Raw genomic sequence first — 22,129 nt, 5'->3', positions numbered from 1 at the left:
ATGTTGTTTTTCCCTGCATCTTGTGTGTAGTGTCTGTGCTGGTTGTACAGCGGTCTACACCTCCTTAGCCATATGCAGGTACATGGCAGTTTTTAATACAAGCTAGATGGTGACATTAATTAACCTTGTGGAACTATTTGCAATGATGTAGTCATTTCATTTGATGCATATTTAGTTTGCACCAAGGACGGCACAAAGTAAAAGCAAAGAGGAGCACTTTACTGCTTTGACTTAAAAAAAAAAGAGAAGAAGAAAAAAAGAAGAGGGAGGATCATCCTGCTTTTGTTGCAAACGTTCATCCTCTCAAAGAGAAAATCTGCTCTCTGTTTGCGAATTGTGAGGTAGTCTATATTTGGGCTTGGAATAAGCCCCCGCCCACGGCCGTGGTCCCGATTCTGTCTAAATGAATCCTGGCAGAGTTGTAAACATTGACCCAATCACGCGCCTCAGACGCACGGGAGGGCGTGGCTCCGATTGCGCTTAAATTTAAGCGTGTGCAGTTGTGAAGGGCACAGCTCGCTTTGGATTTACACCCGGCGCCTTCTAGAGCACGCGCTTCATTCGGATCTGATCAGACTACGATACCATCGATGTTTTGAAAACTGTTTCTTGAAACTGTAGGACGGAATTGTTCCACATTGGAGTTTTCAGATGCCTTCAAGGGACGATGCAATTCCTCTGCCCAAAGGCGAGCCTCAATCCTGAATGCTTGTCCTTGCATGGAATGAGCGAAACATAAACAGCTGGCGTGTGCGTGTGTGTGTGTGTGTGTGTGTGTGTTTGGAAAGTCTTTAATCAACCTGCAGTTTGTGTGTGGAGGGCAAATGGCCATAAGGCGTCCACCTCCCAGCGCGCACACATTCCTGTGATGTGGGTCTGTCACACTTTGCCGCGCTGGTGTTTGGCTGAAGCCGGACATTTCCTACCGACTGGACACAGTTTGAGGAGTTAAAAGGTTTTCTTTAATTGTTTGAGTCTTTCACGACTCCGACCACCGCGGTGTCAATGATGACTGAGAACAATGAGATGGAGAGCGAATCTCAGCTCCAGCGCTCTCCAAGCACCATGTCCATCCAACCGATGTCATCCAAGGTAAGTACCGCAGCTTTGAGCTTTGTTCCGTGAAACCATATACAGATCCTCCTCCTATAATAAATCATACAGATCCTACTATAATGAACCATCAAACATATCCTATAACTATAATAAACCATCATACAGGTCCTCCTAGAATAAACCATCATACAGGTCCTCCTATAATAAACCATCATACAGATCCTACTATAATAAACCATTATACAGGTCCTCCTATAATAAACCATCATACAGATCCTACTATAATAAACCTTATATAGATCCTACTATAATAAACCTTATATAGATCCTACTGTAATAAACCATCATACAGATCCTACTATAATCTCTGTCACGAGGAGAAATAGACACTCAACTTCGCAGAACAGTTTCTTCCGCGGAAAATTTAAGATGAATTATTTTTGACTGAATAATAAGAGCGGTTATTTGACCTGTTATTATGCAGTAATGTATTCCTCCTTTTATTATTCCGCCGGTTTGTGTAACATTAATTATTCACAATTGCAACTGTATTCATCATGACTGCGTCACTAGGTGTAACCACACACGTAAGGTGTGATGTCACTCTGTCTCTGTCTGCCTCTTTCTCTTTTCCGCTCCAAACTCACTTCCTGCACGCACGCGCAAACACACACACACACACACACACACACACACACACACACACACACACACACGCACACAAAGGGGATGTATGCTTATTATTAATTCACACGTTGTATTTTAATGAGTATAATTTACGTGGATGGTTATAATTAATGCTTTTCATGTCTGCTTTTTGGCAAAATAACCTTTTCTTCTATATGCTGCAAGAAAGTTTATATTGCAATAAGCATATGACCACAATGTGAAGAACGAGATCCCTTCCACCATACAGTGTGAGCCTTAAGTGTCCTTACAAAGTGTCCTTATGATTCCATTCAATTTGTTGACTTGACTGTATAAACAAAGATTTCAAGGGCTGGCTTTCAAATGCAGGAGCTGTGAAAGCCTTCTCAATGGCTACTTTTTGATAGAAGGCTTTTAGGACACTTGATTCATTAGCCCAAATACTTCATACAACTTTCCCTCAGCTGAGTCTCCCCTCCTCCCCCTTGTGAAAAGTTAATTGTAACATATTTTGAACTTCCTTTAAATGTTTAGGATTCAATAGCTCCATGCAGCAACTGGAGGGCCAATGACACTTTGTGGGTCAATATGGGTCTATTTAAGTTCATGTCAGCTTTGCTCTAATATGCAGGTGTGGTCCCAGGAGGGTTAACAATCTCTCACATTAATATTTCACCCATATATATTTTTAACACATAATCAAGAGCATCGCTAACATACAAAAAACAGAGCCGCAGGGTTTTCATTTTGAAGGAATCTAATCAGACACATAGTGCACACATTAATTAGATAAGGATGACAGGGAACTTGCTCTGATAACAGATGCTCCCTGAAATCCACCCGCAGCACTTCCCCACAAAGATGGATATCAGAAATCAGGAATAGAGGAATATAGTGCCAGGGGATTAAGAGAAATGGAAGCATGGACTTTCTCCCTGGTTCCCAACAATGTACTGATCTATTGCCAAGGCTGGCAGACATGTGATTGGTGGAGCAGAAGAGATGCCTGAGCAGCAATCAACAGCCTATAGTGACGCTCTTTGTGGAGAGCTGTTGGATTGCTCAGGGATGGTGACGCTTTGGGAGCTTTTTCTGTGATGGAAGTGCACAGGTAAAGCTCTTATTTTAGGATGAGTGTACAGGACCATTTCTGAGAGCAGATATACTTAAAACAATACCCTCCAACATGTTTTTTTGGAGATTGGTCCATTTGGCAGCTTGCTAACTGTGTGACAAGAACATCACAATTCATCCCTGTGCCCCCTTTTGGATTCCTCTTCCTCGCTCAATGTGAGCACTTAAACACTCTCACAGCTGGCTGAGTGTTAAAAGGTGACTGGAACTGCTTACAGTGTGAAAATGAGAACTTGTCACTGCTCCAAAGCTAAATGACAAGAAGCTTAATAGTAACCCACACCGTTTGTGGCCAAGTCTAGCTGTTTTATTAAGTAGATATTTCACACTATGCTTCATACTTGAACACACAGAATGTTGAGTGATGGCGGCTTAATCCAAAGCAAAACTGCTGTAGCAACTTTGAAAGAAATGTTTTGGTGTTCTTCTACTCTGGCATTTTTTTAGACGGTGTAAGCAGACATGAGGGAGGCAGAGAGGGGATAGGGTTCATCATTGAATACATGTGAAATATTTCATAGCCATTTTTTCATATATTTAAGTGGTGGACCGACAGACGAACGTGAATGAGGCCATTGATATTAAGAGTGATCTGGATTTTTCATGTACACCTTTTTTTAATTTGTTTTACCAACGTCCGTGTTAATTACCTGGATTCACTTTTCACATTCACTGCATTGTGAGTGCTGAAGTGTTGGCAATAGTCTGCAAGGATAATTTCTGGTGTTTTCGCTGTCATTTCACAAGTTAATCTCCCGACGTTTCTTTGAAGCCACATCCACGTTTTGAGTTCACTTCACTTTTCATTAAGTATCAGCGACACTGATCCTGAGTGACGTGAACAGGGGAGTATAGCAGAAGGAGGCTGAAGTGGGCCAAGGTCTTCATTGATTAATGTAACACCTTTACTGCTGTGATGCTTATTGATGTGACACTGAAGGGAAAGGTGTGAGCTGTTGAAATAATGGACACTAGAAGGCTACACATAGCTACAAATGGGCTAAATAACTGGCTGTATTTATTTGTTTAGAAAAGTATCTGTGCTGGGGATTTATTTGTTGCCGCCAATGCTCACTCAGAAATAACAATCTCCTCCCCTCGTCAGACACTGACAGCCATTGTGTTGTGTGTACACTGAAAAATGGGGATGATGAGTTACCAGGGCAAAGCTCCATGGCAGGGTTAGCTGAATGTGGGGGCGAAGAATTGCACTGCAGTGAGGGAAGTGGTTATAATCCTCGCTACTATTTCACACACAGTTTCTCCCCCATTAAACAATCATAGAGAGACGGGAAGTATGTCTGTTTGTGTGTGTGTGTGTGTGTGTGTGTGTGTGTGTGTGTGTGTGTGTGTGTGTGTGTGTGTGTGTGTGTGTGTGTGTGTGTACATGCATGAGTGATAGGGACAGAACGATGGAAGCAGCCTGTGATTATGCATCTCTTATCTCATATTCAGAGCGGGAATCGGCTGCCGTGAATAATGACAAATTTCAGCCAAGAAGGGAAACAATGGGATATGAAACTGGTTCACATTGGGACGTTAAAGTGTAAGGATGAAGAACGAAGCTGTTTGCATGTTGTGCTCAAAATCCCAGTTATTTTCTGTCTCCTTATTTAAGTTGTACATCACCTGCCCAAAACAAATGGAGCCACATTGTGAGGGTATAAAAACATCCTGAACCAATTACTTTGGGGTGGTCATTTCCTCTAAAACCACATAACCTGCTGATGATTTAGAACTGAATTGAGCCAAGAAACTGTCTTCCATAGGTCAGTTATCCTTCATGAGACTGAAATATCACTTAAAACAAGGTCGAACACAGTGACGTCCGTCACAAAGAACAAAAAAACTAATTGGGTACATTTCTTTCTTGTGTGTGACACGCTTTAAAGAGGGCACAAAGCTGGGAAGAACTTTAAAATGGAAATTAGTAGCTACAGAAAGTAAAATATTGAATTCACATGCACTTTGTTGAAAAGCTTTGTTTCCGTGATTTAGAGCGGGGTGGAGGTGTATCTCCGTTGCAGTTGTTTCCCCCTATTACTGCTGCACTTGTCTTTGGCACAGTCAGGAGTGAACATGGATGGTGGTTGAATAAGACACAATTGGAGGCAGTTGTCAATTTAACACCCATGCACACCTGGCCACTCTTTACATAAAGTGACTGTTTGGCTGTTGGTTTGAGAGAGATACACAAACTGCAAGAGGCAGATCCTACAACCATACCTTTTTACGATATTCCAGACAGAGAGTGTATGTTTTGACCTTTACAACCTCTAAACAAAGACACAGCTGGAAAGACTGGATAAGCCTTTCCTTTTGAAATGTTCTCTAATGGCTGAATCATTTATAACGGTCTAAGCTTACAGTCACATTCCCAGTGGGACTGAGCCTTTGTTGCTAAGTTATGACATGGATATATATATATATATATATATATATATATATATATATACTACATGCCTGTGCCCTGGCCCCAATACATTATGAAAGCTACATATTTGGAAGAAATAAAAGCTTTATTATTGAATTATGTCTGCTCAAACCCAGCTGTCCCTCTATGGAGCATTGATTTTGCACGATTATGTTGGCTCCATGTGAGAACAACTGGGGGTTGGTTTATGGATCTAAGATGTGAGAATTATGGGCGTTTACACGTTCGCTGAGGCACCTCGTCAAAATTAGTTCTACAGAGTATTGATTGTGTATAGGTGCATGTAAATCTGGGCATTTTTTTGTGGCATTGTGAGTCATTTGTGAGTTAGTTGTTGAGCGATCAATAAGCTAAAATAAATGCAAATGTTTATTTTTGGAGATGGAAGAAGATTGAGGTTGTTTTCATGACAGACAGTTACATAACATTGCTGTTATACATATGGGACTAGATTAAACGTCACAAGCAGGGTATCATCTGCGGCGTAGTTCGGTTCACTCTGACTCATCGCCGCCGGCCTCTCACCTGTCTCAGAAATTCAAGTGACCCAAATCAAACGTGATATCACACTAGGCTTTAACCATGACGCTCTTAGCTAATGTTCAGATGGAAGCTAACGGGAATGCTTTTTAGGCTTGCACGCACATTGACAGATGATTAGATTAGCTGTAATTGAGACATGTGCTCTAGCCGGAGCTGTTATGCCAGCACTCATCTGCTCTGATTGAGAGAGCTCAGCTGAAAACTGTGATGCTGCACAGAAAACGTGCAGACGTGTGTCCAAGCACTGCACTGTGAACAAACAGGGGTTTTAAAGAATACATACCCCCTTCTTGTAAGGCATTTTTCATGGAGTTGTTGGTTGTAATGGTTGCTAGTTATAAAAATCAGTCAGAACAGTTGGTTTGCCACGTTTAGAAAAATGCTTTTGGCTGATGTTTATCTTCCTCCAGCCCAACTTGCTCTCCTTCCTTACCAGAGAGTGCCCAGTTGTCATAAAGTTGTACATGTTGAGAGTTCCATTTTTTCTGGGCACCTTAAACGGAAAGCAAGGTGATGTTAGACATCAAAGTCTGTTTACAGGTCTTGGAGGGTGTTTTGCTGCTCCAGAGGGAGCTGTGTGAAGTTGATGAATCCCCCCAAGTGATGTCACTTGAGTCATCATCAGTCGGGTCTTAGGAGGTAACAACACTATTTATGTTTACTGCAATAAAAAATAAATGCTAAATATATATATAAATATGTTTTTCTTCAAATTAGGAATGAATCTTCTACCAGAGGGTAAATACTGGAAATCAAGAGTCAGGGAGATGAGTCAGACTGGCTCAGTTTGTATCAATACTAAAGATAATTTCACAGACTTTTGTTTTTCCTGCTCTGTGTGCCTCACAAACACACACTCAAATAGACAAACTGTTTTTATATCTTATTCCCAGACGCGTGGAGCTGTAAACAGCATGTAAAGTGATTAGGTTCGTCGCTGAGCAGAGAGCGAGCGCAGACGGGCAGAGTGTATGTGGCCTACTGATTATCTGTCTGCTTGTCTGTCTGTGTTGATCCATTCATCCCCTGCGACACAGCCACACCCTCACGCCGCTCTCTCGCTGCCACTGCATGTCAGCGTAATGAATGGCTGACCATCCCTTTGGGGATCATTGTCCGTCCACAGAGCCAGAGGGAAACGTCAGGAACGTCAGAAACGTCCGCCAATCAATGCCGGACGGCCGCAGAGAGCCGAGCTGATGTTCTGTCATCTGATTGTTTGGCTTTTGAGATGCAGTTTGGTCAATGCCACTTACAAGATACGAGCACAGTTGGTTTATGTTAATACACATGAGAAAGGGTACATGCGGTTTGACACTGTTGGATGTTGTGAGGATGTGAGTTTGTCGCTGTGAGGATGGATCCACCGATGTGTGCTTAGTGTGAGCCTGTGCCACGATCAATCGGTCCAATGAGCAGACTCCATCAGATTAAGACCCCTGAAGATAGACTGTTGCTGGATGATAAGGCTGTGTAAACGACCTTGTTTTATTTCACCACAATAGACCACCTGCCACCACCTTGATGTATGGCCATGTGTTATCAATGAGAAACGGCTTATCTGGTCTAAACCATTGGCCAAGTGCACAGGCTGCCCGTTTAAATGTGACTGTGCAAAGGATGTGCTTGGTCTTATACTAAAGGGATCATACAGGTATCTTAGCTATTAATGTGTTCTTTCCATATGAGGTTATATTGCAGATCAGAGCAAAGCATTGTGTTTATGGATGCCGGGATATTGCTTGTGCTGCCCTGAGGCCGTAGTGGACATTTGTTATTGCTTCCAAATGTGCCACTGCATTCTTGCTTATCTTGTGTTTATTACAGTGTACCCTCTCTCTCTCTGTCTCTGTCCATGTGTGTGTATGTGTGTGTGTAGCTCCAGAGACTAAAACGCTCGCTGTCCTTCAAGACTATCATGCGCAGCAAAAGCGTGGAGAACTTCTTCCAAAGGTCCTACAGCGACGCTCGCCTGCCGCCAGATTTCATCACTGACCCGCCGCCTCCTTCTCCTCCACTGCTGCCTGGCTCTCCTCTCGTCGGCGACCGCTCACCGTCCATTTCACCGTCTCTCAGCCCCAACCCCTCCATCTGCTCCCACTCCCCCTCTCTCAGCCTTTCTCCATCACTGCCCACCAAGCCTCCCCGGCCTCAGATTACCCACTGTTTCCAGGACCATGTCTTTCGCAGGACCACCAACTGCCAGCACTGCAAGCACATGATAGTGGGTAAGGTCCTCAATCTACCTCCTGGACTCTCTTTGCTTCTTAGCATGTATGGCCTCCCTGTGTTTGTTAACATTGCATCCCCTTTATAAAGCACATACTTTGTTGCTTTACATACTACTATGAAAATTCCGCCAGGCTAGCTAACGACAGCTAAATTATGAAGCATTTTCAACTTGGCTCGACTATTCTCACTCTGGTACAAATAGACAGTTTCTTTCTAAAATTAGATTCAGGGTTGGACTTTCGGTGTTTACATCTGTGAAGAAACCAGGTTTTTATTAACAGGGATATAGTGTGTGAGTGCTCTCATCCCTAATTAGCCGCACATGGTATTTCTGCTAAATCTACTTCCTGTCGCTGTGATTGATTACAGGCTGCAAGCTGCTCATTTTCCCCTGCGGTTGGTTTATTTTGCATGTATTGGGTTTATTTATGTGATGCATCACCTCACTGTAGCTGTACTCCTCTGTAGTCCCCAAACACAGTCCAGCCTCTGCCTCCTTGTTTTACGCTGATTAGGCAGAATCCATGTTTGCTTTTCAAAGTAAAAGCAATTGTTTTTATCGAGCCATCATATTTTTTCGTTTGTGGTTTCTGCTCCATAATAGAATGTTATCTAGGGCTGCAACAACGAATCGATAAAATCGATAAAAATCGATTATCAAAAGTGTTGGCAACGAATTTCATTATCGATTCGTTGTGTCGCGCGATTATTACGGCGGGCAATAAGTCACGGAGAAGAAAAAAAAAGAGCGGAGCAGAGCAACTGGCCGGCCAGCGTTTCTGAGATTGGAGTGAGACACGAGAAAAGCTGAGGTTGTGATGTTCTCAAAAATAGAAGATCTTTGACAAGTCGAGTCTTGGCCAATCAGCGTCTTCATGTTCCTCAAACTTGTTTTTAATGGAAGCTAGTCAGCTTGCTATCGCGTTAGCTAACGTGTTTGGTTGTGTATTGTCGTTAAAGTTCCGTTATGTTCCGTTACAGTTCAGTCTTGCTTGTAAAAAAACGTAACGTGATGAAACATGCCGTCACCCCCCCGGTCTGGTTCAGTTCACGCTGTCACTCGTTAACGTTAAACCGGCTCACCGGCGGATCTGGCTGCAGGTTTTTTTTTGTTTTTTTTTTACTCAAAGTAGAATGAAGCAAATCACGTCGTTGGGCTTAGCCAACAACGTGACGTCGTGGTCATAAGAGACCCAGAATGAAAGAGTTTAAGGAAGAGGACGCTCTATATGGAGCAGTACAGCTTCCCTCTGTCCCAGTATTTCATACATATTGATAAAGCAGGCTATGTAAATGCAGCCTCTGGAGGGATCAATTACAGTGAAAAGGGCTCACATTTGGCAGATGTAAAGCATAGATGTGTATGTTTTTAGTGTTAGTCCATTTTGTTGTTTAAATTAACAGCTCAGGGATGTTCAAGGAGCAACCTGTTTGTGCACTTTCTGAAGATGTTTTGCACTGTGACTTCTGTTTTTGAATAAAGGGTTGGAAATGAATGCTTTTTTGATAAAAAACATTTTTTTATCCGATTCATCGATTAATCGAAAAAATAATCAACCGATTAATCGATTATTAAAATAATCGTTAGTTGCAGCCCTAATGTTATCCCCATCTGCAACAAATCCAGAAATCTATTCATCTTTGGTTTGTAGGATAAAAATGACTCAACCTCTTGATCGTGAAACACGTTCAAAATCAACATTGCCTCACAAATGAAGGGAACACATCTTCATTCTCAAAAGCTTTTACTGAAGTACTTGAAAGGAGAAAAAGCAGATGACTTATTGCCAAATCGATTATGGTTGAAATATCTCCAGCTGGTGTCCAATCTCTCCAGATTGTTTTGGAAGAGGAGCTGTTGATTATGAAGCTGTCAGTGCCAGCTTGATAGAACATCAACACTTTATTTTGCTCTCTACCTGAGCAGAAGGAAACCTGCTCATATGATCTGAAGGCCACTCTGGTTTGTTAGGATTGTCTCGCTGTTGCAGCTCTGCAGCATGCTGTGTAGCCTTGTTTTTGTGGCAGCCTCTCTCATCTTTGTCCCTCTCTGCAGGAAGCTCCAAACAGGCTCTGCGGTGTAAAACATGCAAGATGGCTGCTCACCTGTGGTGCACCTCAGAACTATCGCAGCAGCAGTGCCACGGGAAGGTGCGAAATTACTTGATTTAATGTCCTCATAGATAACATTGGTATAGTTGTTCTCAACATAATTACTGACTGTGTGTCTTGGTTTGCTCAATGTTGTGTCTGTGAATCAACGTTTTTTTGTTTTGTTATTTGGCAACATTTTTGGCACTAAGCAATCACTGCTGTGCTGTTCTGACAATGTAGGCCTACTTCACTTTAGACAGAGTGGGTGACAATGTGTTGATTTTTTGTCCTTAGATTTCCTGATTGTGAAGTTTGTGTGTGTGGTAATATTGTCTTTGTCTATTAAACCAGGGTGGCTTTAACTACTCAGTTGCTCAGTTTTTAATTCCAAACAATCTGGAAAAAAACTAAACATCACTTCCAGTTTCTGATAATACATTTCTATCTGTTATCAGATATCAGTTGCATGAAGCATCCCAGGGGGACAAATCAGTTGCTCTCTTAAATTGTACTAAAGAAGCCGGTTAGCTTAGCACAAAACTGTACACATTGGAGAAACTGCTAGCTCCGTCCAAAGGTACAATCTGCTCACTAATTAGTTTCCGCAACGTGTAGTACCAGCGTGCGGTGAAGATCAGAGACGATTAGCTTTGGACCCACAGAGACTCACATCCACGTTATATCTTTGTTTGCATGAAGCGGATTAAAATGTGCCAATGCCAGTCTTTTGCAGGATCACTGGTATTGGCTAACAGGGGGCTACCCACAAAACAGGGGGCTACCTGCAAAAAAACATTGTTTTTCTATTCCTAGTCACACCACTCATCAATGGAACACTTTGTAGCCAATACAATCAATTAATCAATCAATTTACTACTTTAAGACTGCTTTCCTGTTTAGATGCCGATGGCCTGGTTGCACACACACTCCCACTCCACAAACTCATTCGCAGTTTTGCTTGACTTGCTTTGACAAGGGTTTTTGAAGCGGCTGGTGTGGCCTTACAATGTCTTATTAAGAGTTCGGAACTTGTACTTAGCTCCTCCCTCTTGTGTCCAAAAACCAAGATGGCTACGGATAAAATGCCGAAATCGAGGTTTCAAAACGTTAGTCCGCAAACTAATGAGGGGGCGTCACGCTGACTAAATCTACTTCTTATATTCAGTCTGTTTGCAGGATATAGTCTCTGTTAGCATGTTTATCGAACAACTCAAGTTTTGCCACCTCAGTTCAGTCTTACGTCCAATTTATCTGTGTTTCCCCAGACATCTTGAAGATAGATAGATAGATTATAAAAACCCGAGTAACAATTTAGATTGCAATCATTTGGTGTTATCAATTGTTTATTTAAAATATAAGAAGATAGTCATTGCCGTAATAAGTAGATATAAGACTGAGGCCACTGTTGCCATGGTAACATTGCCACGGTGAACCTGGACTGCCGTACCACGCAATTTAACCTGCGTTTTAATATCAATTTAATGCGTTTTGTGGAACAGTCTTAAGTATAAAGAATAAAGAAAAGATAGATTGCCTGATTATAAAATGCAAGTTTCAACCCACAGACACAAACACTGTAGCTCTTGACCTGAGGAGTGTAGTGCACTCGGTAGAAAATAAGGAGTGATTTCAGACAGAGCTCTTGTGTTTATCTTCTAGTACAGGGAAGAGTACATTAGCATGCAGCAAGATGCGAGACCTTCTGAGAGCCACTCGGACAATTTTAAGAGCATTGTGTTTAAAATGGCTCAGTGCAGTTTGACAGAAGAGCACAAATGCCGAGAGACTTTCTCTCCGAAAGGGGAAAGATGAGGGCAGAGAAAGGCAAAAATATATCAGAGCCCGGGTATCTTTACAGGAACAAAGGTGTCACACAGTTGTGTTTCTCATCAACATGATATGACAAACTGAGTGGCTCATTTGCAAGTCAAGGGAAAGACGATCTGATATCTCATCTGAAACACTTACTCTGCTTAATTCAGTGTGAAATTGCACCCATGCAGACACACACGCATAATCACATGCCGATGCCTGTGTGTAAGCCATGTGTATACTGGTAAGTGGCAAAGTGAATGTATTGTTCATAATTAGCAACAAAGAGAGCTACACGTTGTCCCGGTTTGTTACTTGATGTCAGAAATTGCACAAGCTTTTTCTGCAGCATGTGCACCACAAACTGTTTCTGATTCAGTCATTTTGAAATGAGTCTTAAATTCTTAAAGCTACGAGGCAGTTTAGCTTCAGCTCAGCCTATAAAGAAGAAATAAACTGAAAAGAAATCCATCTTTCTGTTCTCCTCCATTAGTCCGGAGCATTCAAGCGAAACTTCAGCTCGCCAATGCTCGTCAATGACCAATTGTCTGTCGTCAAGGAAGTTCAACCGAGCCAAGGTGAGCATACGTGAGAGCCTGCGTGGGTGTGCTATAGGAGTGAGTGCAGACGTGCATTGTTATGTATGCGTCCCATGTGCTTTTGTTTTGTGATGTTGCTCTTCTAGCCTTTTCGTTTATTTGTAGATTTTTTGTGTGCTTGTGCATGCACTGTAATAAAACCAGAACCATCTCCATCTCACCTGATGACCGAGGAGCATGAAGTGGGAAAATGTAAAGAGGAAGAACAAATTCAGCTTCTCTTGGAGGCTGACGGACGGTCTGCACCCTGAAAGTATGTGAATAGATATTTATAAGTTCTAATGTTTATGTGTTTCTATTTCTGTTCATGCATTTGCGATGAAGGGTTTTATTGTATTGTCTGGTACTTCGGTTTGCTTGTTTAGGCTATACATCCACATTGGAATTCTGCCTATTTGCTGATTGGTCTACCTCCCAACTAGCTCTCTGCATCCCTTCTGTTTCACCAAACATTTTATTTTTACTTAGTGGTTCAGAATTCTGGAAGTAATCAAATCTGACATTTCCTTGTTGTTTCTTTGTGAAGTAAACCTGCTGAGGGCTAAAACGCATTGCTCCAAGCACAGACTGTTGTGTCCTAAAAGTGCCAGAATTTGTTCTTACAATCATCATCATCTCTGATTGGGAGAGTGTTATTCTTTGAAATACCTTTTGGATGAACATCTGTGTAAGTGATACAGTCCTTCATCTCAAATTTTGTGTGCCTCGCTGAATCAGGGTTAGCACCTCGCGCGGTCACTTCCTTGCACTATCTATGAATCAGGGCACAATTGACCTACAGCTCTGTCATCACCCATGAGCTGAGCACCATGACGCCTCAGACTCTGCGAGAGCCAGCTGAGACTGCAACCTGCCAAACTCACAATCACACATTGCAAAGTGTCCTCATTATTAAGCAAACTAGAGGCTGGGTAAAATACTGAGCTCATGTTTGCACACATTCATATTAGATGCCATTTTTATGAAAAGATACTTATTGACCCAGTAATCAACTTTTTGAAAAGCAGTTAATTGTGTCATATTAAACCTCATTTGTGAGGGGGAAGTACTTAACAGTTAACGCTCTCGGTCGCAATCTTTCAATGACCATTCAAATCTGATTAGCTAGAAATTGAAATTCATGCAAGGATTTGTTTCTCTTTTTAAACAAGAATAACAGCTGTGTTTGATTCAAGTGAAAGATGGAACAAAATGTCAAACTGTGGTTGTTAATGAATTCAATGTTTGAGATTATAATTTGTCAAAGTAAGATCAAGTTCCAAGAGCCAAAGTTGATATATGAAGACGGATATTAAGCCATATCATATATAAAATTCTCATGTCTGCACTGAAAGGAAAGCTGAAGGTCAGAGACTCTAAAAAAACTCATTATTTGAAGGAGTATAGAGTCTCTGAGCACAACTTTCTACTGTTTACTCTCTTCCCCCGCAATTAATTGCTCTTCGTAAAAACGCTTGCTTCAGTGAAAGCACTTGAGCTTTCTCACCTCTGAATACTTACATGTTTCTATTTAATTTATCACTTGACAAGAGCCTGGACTCACTGACTTCAATAAAAAAAAACTGAATATTATTATGACTTCATCCTTCACATCCCTTGACTCGTGTTGAGCTGGATGGAAAAAGGAGCAGCACATTTAATTCCTATTTTCAGAAATACTTCGATAGCGCTACCATCTACATGAAATGTAGTAATGAAGCCTCGCTGTGGATTTTCATATTTAAATCTCATCTCTTATTCCCTTTCTACTCAACTACAGCTCCAGATATATTATGGCTATTACAACTAAGACATATCTCCTGCCAATGAGCGAATGTATAAATAAATCAAATCGTAGAATTATTAGAATGTCTTGATGTCTCCTTAACTTTTGGCTCACGTCCTCTGTCAGATCTAAAGTGGGTCACTTTGGTCCAGGACTGAATGTGCTACAGTTATATTTAGACCCTCTGGTTCCACCAGATTGGCATAGTAATAATTATGTACAGTGTAATCTCTGTGGGTAGTCCAAATTGTGGGAATAATTTACCGTTGGGTTTGTAAATGAATTGAACATAAGCGCGTGCGTGCATTAGTCTTATGGATGTGTGTATGTGGTTTCAGAGGCTGTGCGGCTGCGTGTAGATCCCGTGTATGCCGCCTTGCGCTTCGGGACATCCTTGGCACAGATGAGCCGCTCCAGTTTTGGCAGTTTGTCAGAGTCGCCAACACGCAGCCTGGTATGACCTCATCACCCTGTGGTTAAGGGTAAAGGACAGTTAGATCGGTGTGATTAAGACATACAGTTTTTACGACATTGGTCCATTGGTCAACTCACTGTTGAAATATTGAGACCATAGAAACAGTGATATTTAGCACCGCACTCCCTAGTTTATAGTTCTGCCAGATTTTTCTTTTCTTTTTTTTTACAAATCATCAGAATTGCCTGAATGATTTGAAAGATTAGTAAGGATTGAGCCTCAAAGGTATAGTTTAACATGTTGGTGCAGAATTAAAGAAGCAGATTGATTTCATGTCTGTACAGTAGAGCGGCATCAATCTTCTCATCTCTTGAATGAGAAAGATAAGAAAGTAAAAGAGGCGATGTAATTCCAAAAATGTCAGATTTTCTTGAAAAATTAATTACGGCTTTTCAAAAGTTTACTCTCTTCTGAGGTCTTTTTATTCACCTACTTACTGTAAATCCAATTTAGCATGTGCTGAAGTGTTATAATTGAGCACCAGACTCATCTGTCTATGAGGAGCATCATGGATGACCTGGGGTCTCTGTGTTCTTCTCATTAAACATGTAGTTGAAACAGAGTGCACATCGTCCTCGACCCTCGCTTGTTTCATGACCTAACGGTATACATATATGTCATAAGCAGATCCTTTTACAATACTGTGACCTACTGATCTGTGTGCCGTGCATTCAGAGCAGACAAAAGTGTTAGTCCCACTATCAAATGCATCCTCTTTGACATCTGCCGCAGACATTACATGTTTTCCTCTCTATTTCCTTCTTTGATAAGGGGGAGGGAGGTGAGGAGATGCAGCAGAGACAGTACAGCATGGAGGAAGAGATAACTCAGGAGACAGGGGGTAAACACTGCTGTGTGTCTGTGTATGTGGATAGGCATATGTGCTCTCTGTCCATGCCTATGTGTGCCTATGCATATGTTACGTTTACCTGTGCATGTCTCTGTGTCTGTGTGTGTGAGAGAGAGAGAGAGATTTACTTGTGCCTGTAGGATATGTATGATTTTGTGCGTGCCCAGCATCTTCTAAGAACATTTTTCGCCTCCCTCAGATATCTCTGTCCCCGAAGTCGAGATCGAGAGGGATGAGGAAGAGAGCTGCAGCCAAGCTGAGACTCCTGCAGAAGCTCAGACTCCTGCAGAAGCCGAGACCCCTGCAGAAGCTCAGCCTCCTGCAGAAGCCCAGACTCCCGCGGAGGAGAGCAGTCTGATGGTACCGCTCCCTTTTAATCCACCTGCGTAGACTCTCGCCCATTGATGTCCTCCTCCCAAAGCGTATAATTCTGTCTCACTACCTTCCCGTCCCTGTGTCTTCCTGTGTCCAGGTGCCCAAGCGCATTGAAGTCCACTCCATCCACACCTATGTAGCGCTCTACAAGTTTCTGCCTCAGGAACAGAATGACCTGGAACTTCAGTGAGTTAAAGACAAACAGACTGCCCATGGCAAGCGTTTTCATGCATTGCATGTGTGGAATTGTGTTTTTGCTATTGTTTGTGACTGCTTTGTCTGTATTTCTGCCCCAGTTATTGTTCCTGCAGGATGAAAAATGTCCCCACCATCTGCAGAGGACAGTGTGAGGGCGCCCTTAAGGACGACTAATTATAAACCCAAAGCCCATCACTGTCCCCTTACAGAGCTAGCAACTGAGCTGTGTTTCCAGCAGGGGAGTGGATAAAGGCACTGAACAACTGCGAGATGAAAGTGCGAGCACACATAAAAGGAGAAGTCATGAAGCTGAAGCTTATTATAGGCAGAGAGAGAGGGAGGACGTGAGAGGGGCGGAGAAAATTAAGGACAAATATAGAAATAAAAGCTATATAAGATGAAGAAGAACGAAGAACGAGGAAAGAGAAGAAAGGAAGGACAGATGAGGGCAGGATATGTGGATGTTAGGGGACAACAGCGGCAGATTCATGGGACTGTTAGCAGCCATCTGTGCTGAGGCTCTGTGTGTGTGACTGCACAATATACATTAATTAATGAAAGCATAATGTGTCTCTGTGCTTCTGTCGAGGTTTGACCAGTATGGACTGCAGAAGACAAAATCTAAACAATATGTTGGACAGAAACAAGAACAGACAGCAGCTAGCGCTGATTCACATCTTTAAAGTTAATGATTTGATTAAAAAGATAATTAGAATTTGTTTGTGATATGGCTGATTGTAAATGTTCAACAATAGAGAACACCTAGATGCATTAATTTTCAACTGTATCACTAAAGGTCCGGCACACGCACGCAAGGTCCATAATGGAGCGATGCTGGTAATTAAGTTAATTAAGGTTACCAAATCCCTACTGCTGTGTCCAAGAGCACTCGTTATTTTATTTGTTCTACGTTGCACTTCATTTACCTTCTGGCATTATATTTCTAGATTAGTCTAGTGTCTTTACTATCACTCTTTCACTGTGCAAAGAGGGATGGTAAGGTGTAAGTGCCCCCCTGACAGGTACAACACAACTATGGAGATTGAGACAGATGTCTATCAAGCACAAACTATACACTACCACAGTCCAGAGAGGCCAAATAAGGGAAAACACCTGGTTGTATGAGTGGTGTGTAAACGATAGACCGTTCTCAAAGGAGACAGTTAGGAAAATAACGGATGTACTTTAAAATATTAAAAAGGAGTTCTGGGTATATCCAGGGTCCTATTGTGCATGCTGGCTCATTCAAGCTTACTGCGGCACTGGATGGAACTGAGCCGTCGTTAGCAAAATGAGTTTCACCTGTTTTCTGCTATGACAAGTCAAAATATATGCTGGGAATTGTTGGGTTCGATCTTGGGGGGAATTTAGGGGAACATGGGCCATTGCTTATGTTAAAGCTTTGAGTTTGATGGATTATTTTAGCTTTTTTCATAGTTGTTGATAGAATCAAGTAGGGAGGCTGAAGGTTTAATACATTGTATGTAATTTTCACACAAATCCAATCATAAGTCATTTTTAGAGCAACTGTATCTGCCTCTGACTGTGGGTGCACACAGGAAATACTGATGCAACATTTGATATAGTATGTCCGAATGTCAAGATTGTGACATTTCAATTTAAGTAATGTTTAATGAGACCCTCCATCCATTATTGGAGGACTGGTAAAAGTGCCTTTTTCTAACATTGAGCAAAGCTGCCGTTCCCACAGACATCAGTTAAACTGGGTTAATCCCACTGTTCAATTTATACCGTCAAACTGCACGCAGAGACCTATAAAAGGCATCTATGAGTTTGTCTAACTCTGGCTAAGGAATAGACTTTTTTCTTTGATATATCCAAAAACTTAAGTATGCATTTAGGTTCTAGCTTCTGGGAGAAATGTCACTGAACAGAATACTTGTTTTATACGGTATCAGTTGAGATATATCGGGTTCACCCTTGTTGGTAAATTTCGGTAACAGTGTGCAAACTAGTGTGTGTGTGTGTGTGTGTGTGTGTGTGTGTATGTGAGTGATGATCATATAGGGCAGTCGTGAGAGCAGACACCCAGGAGACGCAACATACAGAAGAGCATTTGGGACAGCAATTTGTATCTAGGACTCTGTGCGTTTGCGTGTGCGAGTAAAAGTCATCAAAAACTGGTAACATCATTAGCATTCAGGCCAGGTTGGCTGCTGATTCGGTCTAGCCTTCACCACTGCAGTAGATTAGATGCTAGAGTCGTATTTCATGTGGACCTGATGGCTGCTGCTCTGTAACCTCTGCAGAGGAACACAAAGACTCATTTTAACCTTCACAGCTATCTAACTGGTACGACCGCTCACTGTGGCAGTTTTATAATGTAATCTTTGGTCCTCGCACTCAACTCTTTTCTTGCTTGCCTCTCTCTCTCTATCGCTCTCTCACCCCCTTCATCTTCGCACCATGTATCCCGCTCTCGTCTCCCCTTTTCCTCTCCCCTTAATCACCTCCCTTCTCGCCTCCTTATGTTTTTCCCATCTCCTCTTGTGTCTTGTCTCCTCTAGGCCCGGTGATCGTGTGCAGGTCACTGACGACTCTAACGAGGAGTGGTGGAAGGTGGGTAATAAACCATTTGTCAACATCTGTGTGTGTTAGTGTGTGCATAATGTGTATTTGAGGGAACATAAATGTGTGTGTGTGTGCATTTATTGTCCACCTGTATGAATTTGGGTCTTTAAAACAAGACTTTCATGAATAACACCTGCTCCAATTCCCCCTCTCATAAACATGCAGGCAGCCACAGACAGAAATAGAACTGAACGCTGAAAATTACCAAAGAGTTTAGCATAATGAACTTGACTAGTGTTGTAACCTCAAAGAGCTCATTATTGAGTCTGTAATGAACGTCAGTCGCTCCTGATGGAAAAAAAATGTGCATCTGTGTGCGCCTGGGTTTTCCGTCAAAGAAAAAGGAAGATGCACGCAGACTTAACTCGAGAGCAGAGTCTGTGTATCTTCCATCAGTGAACCAGTATTTTTATGAAGCCTAAAATGACTCGGTAGTCATTTAACAACTTTAATCAACACTCCGGTGAAGCTTTAAATTATATATGATTTGTGAATCATCCGTTCATCACTAATGCATGGTTTGTGAATCCCTCCAGTACACACATCACACAGCTGAGGCAGAGGGTGATAAACTGTGAAATATTGCTGGTTTATTCACACATCATCTGCCTTCACCAGCAAGCAAAGTGTAGCACCTCAATCTGCTGTTTCTTTAAATACATACAAGGTGAAGCAATTACTACTTTTAATGTATGTAACCGGAGCTAGTGTTCTGTCTTCTTAAATTGTTTCCACACCTGCCACAAAAATTTGTCACTAACACAATCAGAAATGTTTCCTTTTGTTTATAATTTCAAATTCACTGTTCAGAATGAAGATACTATTTGTTTCTACTATTCTGAAATGTATGAATGAAAGCAGAAACGTTCTGTGTTCATCGGACTCACCACACAATGAAGACTAATATATAGTGAGAGACTCAATGAATCAATGGCCTTAATAAAACCAGCTGTAAAGCTAATTCAGTACTTTGCAGTGCATAATAGTCATCATGACACCCATCATGGTATAGATATTCAATGTTGACTGGTTCTGGTCTCTCTTGGTTTCCAGGGCAAGAGTGGCGATAAAGTCGGCTTCTTCCCGGCCAACTTTGTGCAGAGGGTCCGTCCAGGAGAGAGAGTGTGGCGGGTCGTCCAAGGTCTTCCCGGCAACCGAGAGAGAGGACACATGGCCGTGAGGGAATCCCAGGTACACCAACTTATTCCGCACTCTCATTCCTCTCATTCATTTGTATACAATTTAAAGAGCTACACTGACAATTTGGGATTATGATTTACGTTAAATGTTTGTCATCGTGCTTAGCTTGTGTTCTATTTGTGGTGCTGACATTTTCCTGTGCAGGGGGCTGGAGCCTATCCCAGCATGCACTGGGAGAGAGGCAGGGTACATCCTGGGTGTGATTAAAGGATTAGCACCCAAATAGCTCTGTGTCTGTATGGCAACTATAGGGCTCATTATTTCCATTATTGTTTTTTGCAGACTTTCAGCAAGAAAATGCACTGATATTTTTTTTTTTTTTTTAAAGATCACTTTCAACCAACTCTTACTAATGATATATTTCCCCACACAACCAAAACCTGTTCCTGCTACTAAAGGCTGTATTGAGTGCATTGTCACCATAGTTTCAATATAAATCCAAAATACATGTTTGAGAAGGCAGACATCTCTTCGACTGATATCTCAAAAACTATAGGCAACTCACATCAAAACAATCTAAATCAATGAATTGATTTTAGGGGGAACTGTCCCTTTTGAGAGCTTCTCTGAAGCAAATGTCAGGAACTCTTCTTGTAGTCATGAAATGAAAAAAATGATGCTCCAATTTCTAAATGACATAGATTTGAAATGTATAGATTTGTTTTATTATATATGAATAATGATTTACAAAGCATAAGCTGGCACTAATTTCCAGCTTGTTCATTAATTCTTTTGGTGCTGTTGATTTACATACTAAGAGAACGATTCTAATATATATATACAACTAAATCCCTTAATTTTCTGCCAAAATGGATACGCGCATTTTCCATTCCCCCAAACACACCTATGTTCTCACAGATCTATTAATCCAATTTCCTAAATTTAGAAATAGTTAAGTATCTGTATCTTTATTGAAAAATAGAGCAACTCATTTTCTGTCAATTCCTTTTAGATCTGTGTTGGAAAGCGAGAAGACGACGAGGAGTTTCTGAAGCTGAGCAGCGGAAAGAAGAGAGGGTTGGTCCCAGCTGACTCCATAGAGGAGATCTGAGCTTCCCCTCCACTTCTCCTTTCCCCTGGGAGGCACTCGAATTCAGACGACCACGATCACCCTCCCTCTATCCTGCCCTCGGCAAAACCACTGCCGCAGCCTCTCCAACCAGTTGTCAGTGACTTAAACCGAACGAAGATAAACTGGAGAAAAAAACACACACATTCTTCAAAGAGCTGGAACCTGATGAACCTGATGAATCCTGATAAACACGTGGTTTACAGTTGAATTGATTGACTGTCTTAAAAAGAGTGTACAGTTAAGCAGAAGTCCTGCTCTTAGAAAGGCACTGTTTCTCAGCAGTCTAGTTTTATCTTTCCAATACAAAAAAATCAATGTAAAAAACATGCTTTAGTTATGCTTGCCAGATGACTGTTCACATTTAGTTTCTTTCCATCAAAAGATGTGGGCGGAAGCTGAGTCCTGTCATGGGAACATGATGCCTCTGTCAGTGTCCTTTTCTTCTTTCGGCCCACTCCGTGTGTTTCATCACTTTCTGCTCGTGTCAGGATTTCTGTCCTGTGGACTGATATCACCTTCATGATACCAACATGAGGCGCCCGGCCAAGGACAACCACTGCCAGTCAGAGGAAGCTGCCCTCATCCAGAAAGAGAGGAGAAGAAGATGAAAGGAGGAGACCCGAGCCGAAAATCCTCCGCAGTGTCAGACTGAGTTATAACTGCACTCGCCAACTTGAGAGTTAAGAAGTGAGAAGATTTTCAAAAGAAAATGGAAAGCTCTGGGGATCTTTTCACAGGAAACTCAAAAACCTTTCCCCTCTGACTTTTTCAGTATAGTAGAACAACGGAAATATGTGACAGCATATATTTTTTATTTCTGCTAAGAGAGCATGAATCAGCCGACAGAAGTTATAATTTTACAACATAAGCGTTTGCTTTTCAACTATCTATCGATCTATCAACCTATTTAACTATCAGGAATTTCTTGAAAGTGTTTCCTTGCCTTTTCTTTTTGACTAATGGCAACCATGCAGAAACACAATTTGGTGGAAAGTATCTTGTTGATATCTCAGAAACCGCAGTAATTATCAAGGGTCTAAGTCTGTTGTC

General features: G+C 41.8%; 1 protein-coding gene across 1 annotated transcript; it reads left to right on the top strand.

The window, feature by feature from the left end:
• Window positions 1-1,005: 1,005 nt before the first annotated feature.
• On the top strand, window positions 1,006-21,058 carry LOC306750186 (SH3 and cysteine-rich domain-containing protein 2-like; the record flags this gene model as incomplete). Its single annotated transcript, XM_079233581.1, has 11 exons — window positions 1,006-1,092; window positions 7,695-8,043; window positions 10,104-10,198; window positions 12,447-12,531; window positions 14,656-14,771; window positions 15,564-15,633; window positions 15,842-16,002; window positions 16,115-16,203; window positions 18,744-18,795; window positions 19,861-19,998; window positions 20,960-21,058. The coding sequence occupies 11 exons, from the start codon at window positions 1,006-1,008 to the stop codon at window positions 21,056-21,058; spliced, it is 1,341 nt and encodes a 446-aa protein (XP_079089707.1).
• Window positions 21,059-22,129: the final 1,071 nt, after the last annotated feature.

Source organism: Taurulus bubalis (genome assembly GCF_910589615.1).
Source record: "Taurulus bubalis genome assembly, chromosome: 17".
Classification (NCBI taxonomy): Eukaryota; Metazoa; Chordata; class Actinopteri; order Perciformes; family Cottidae; genus Taurulus; species Taurulus bubalis.
The sequence above is the reverse complement of the archived record's forward strand: the minus strand, read 5'-3'. Positions and strand labels throughout refer to the sequence as shown.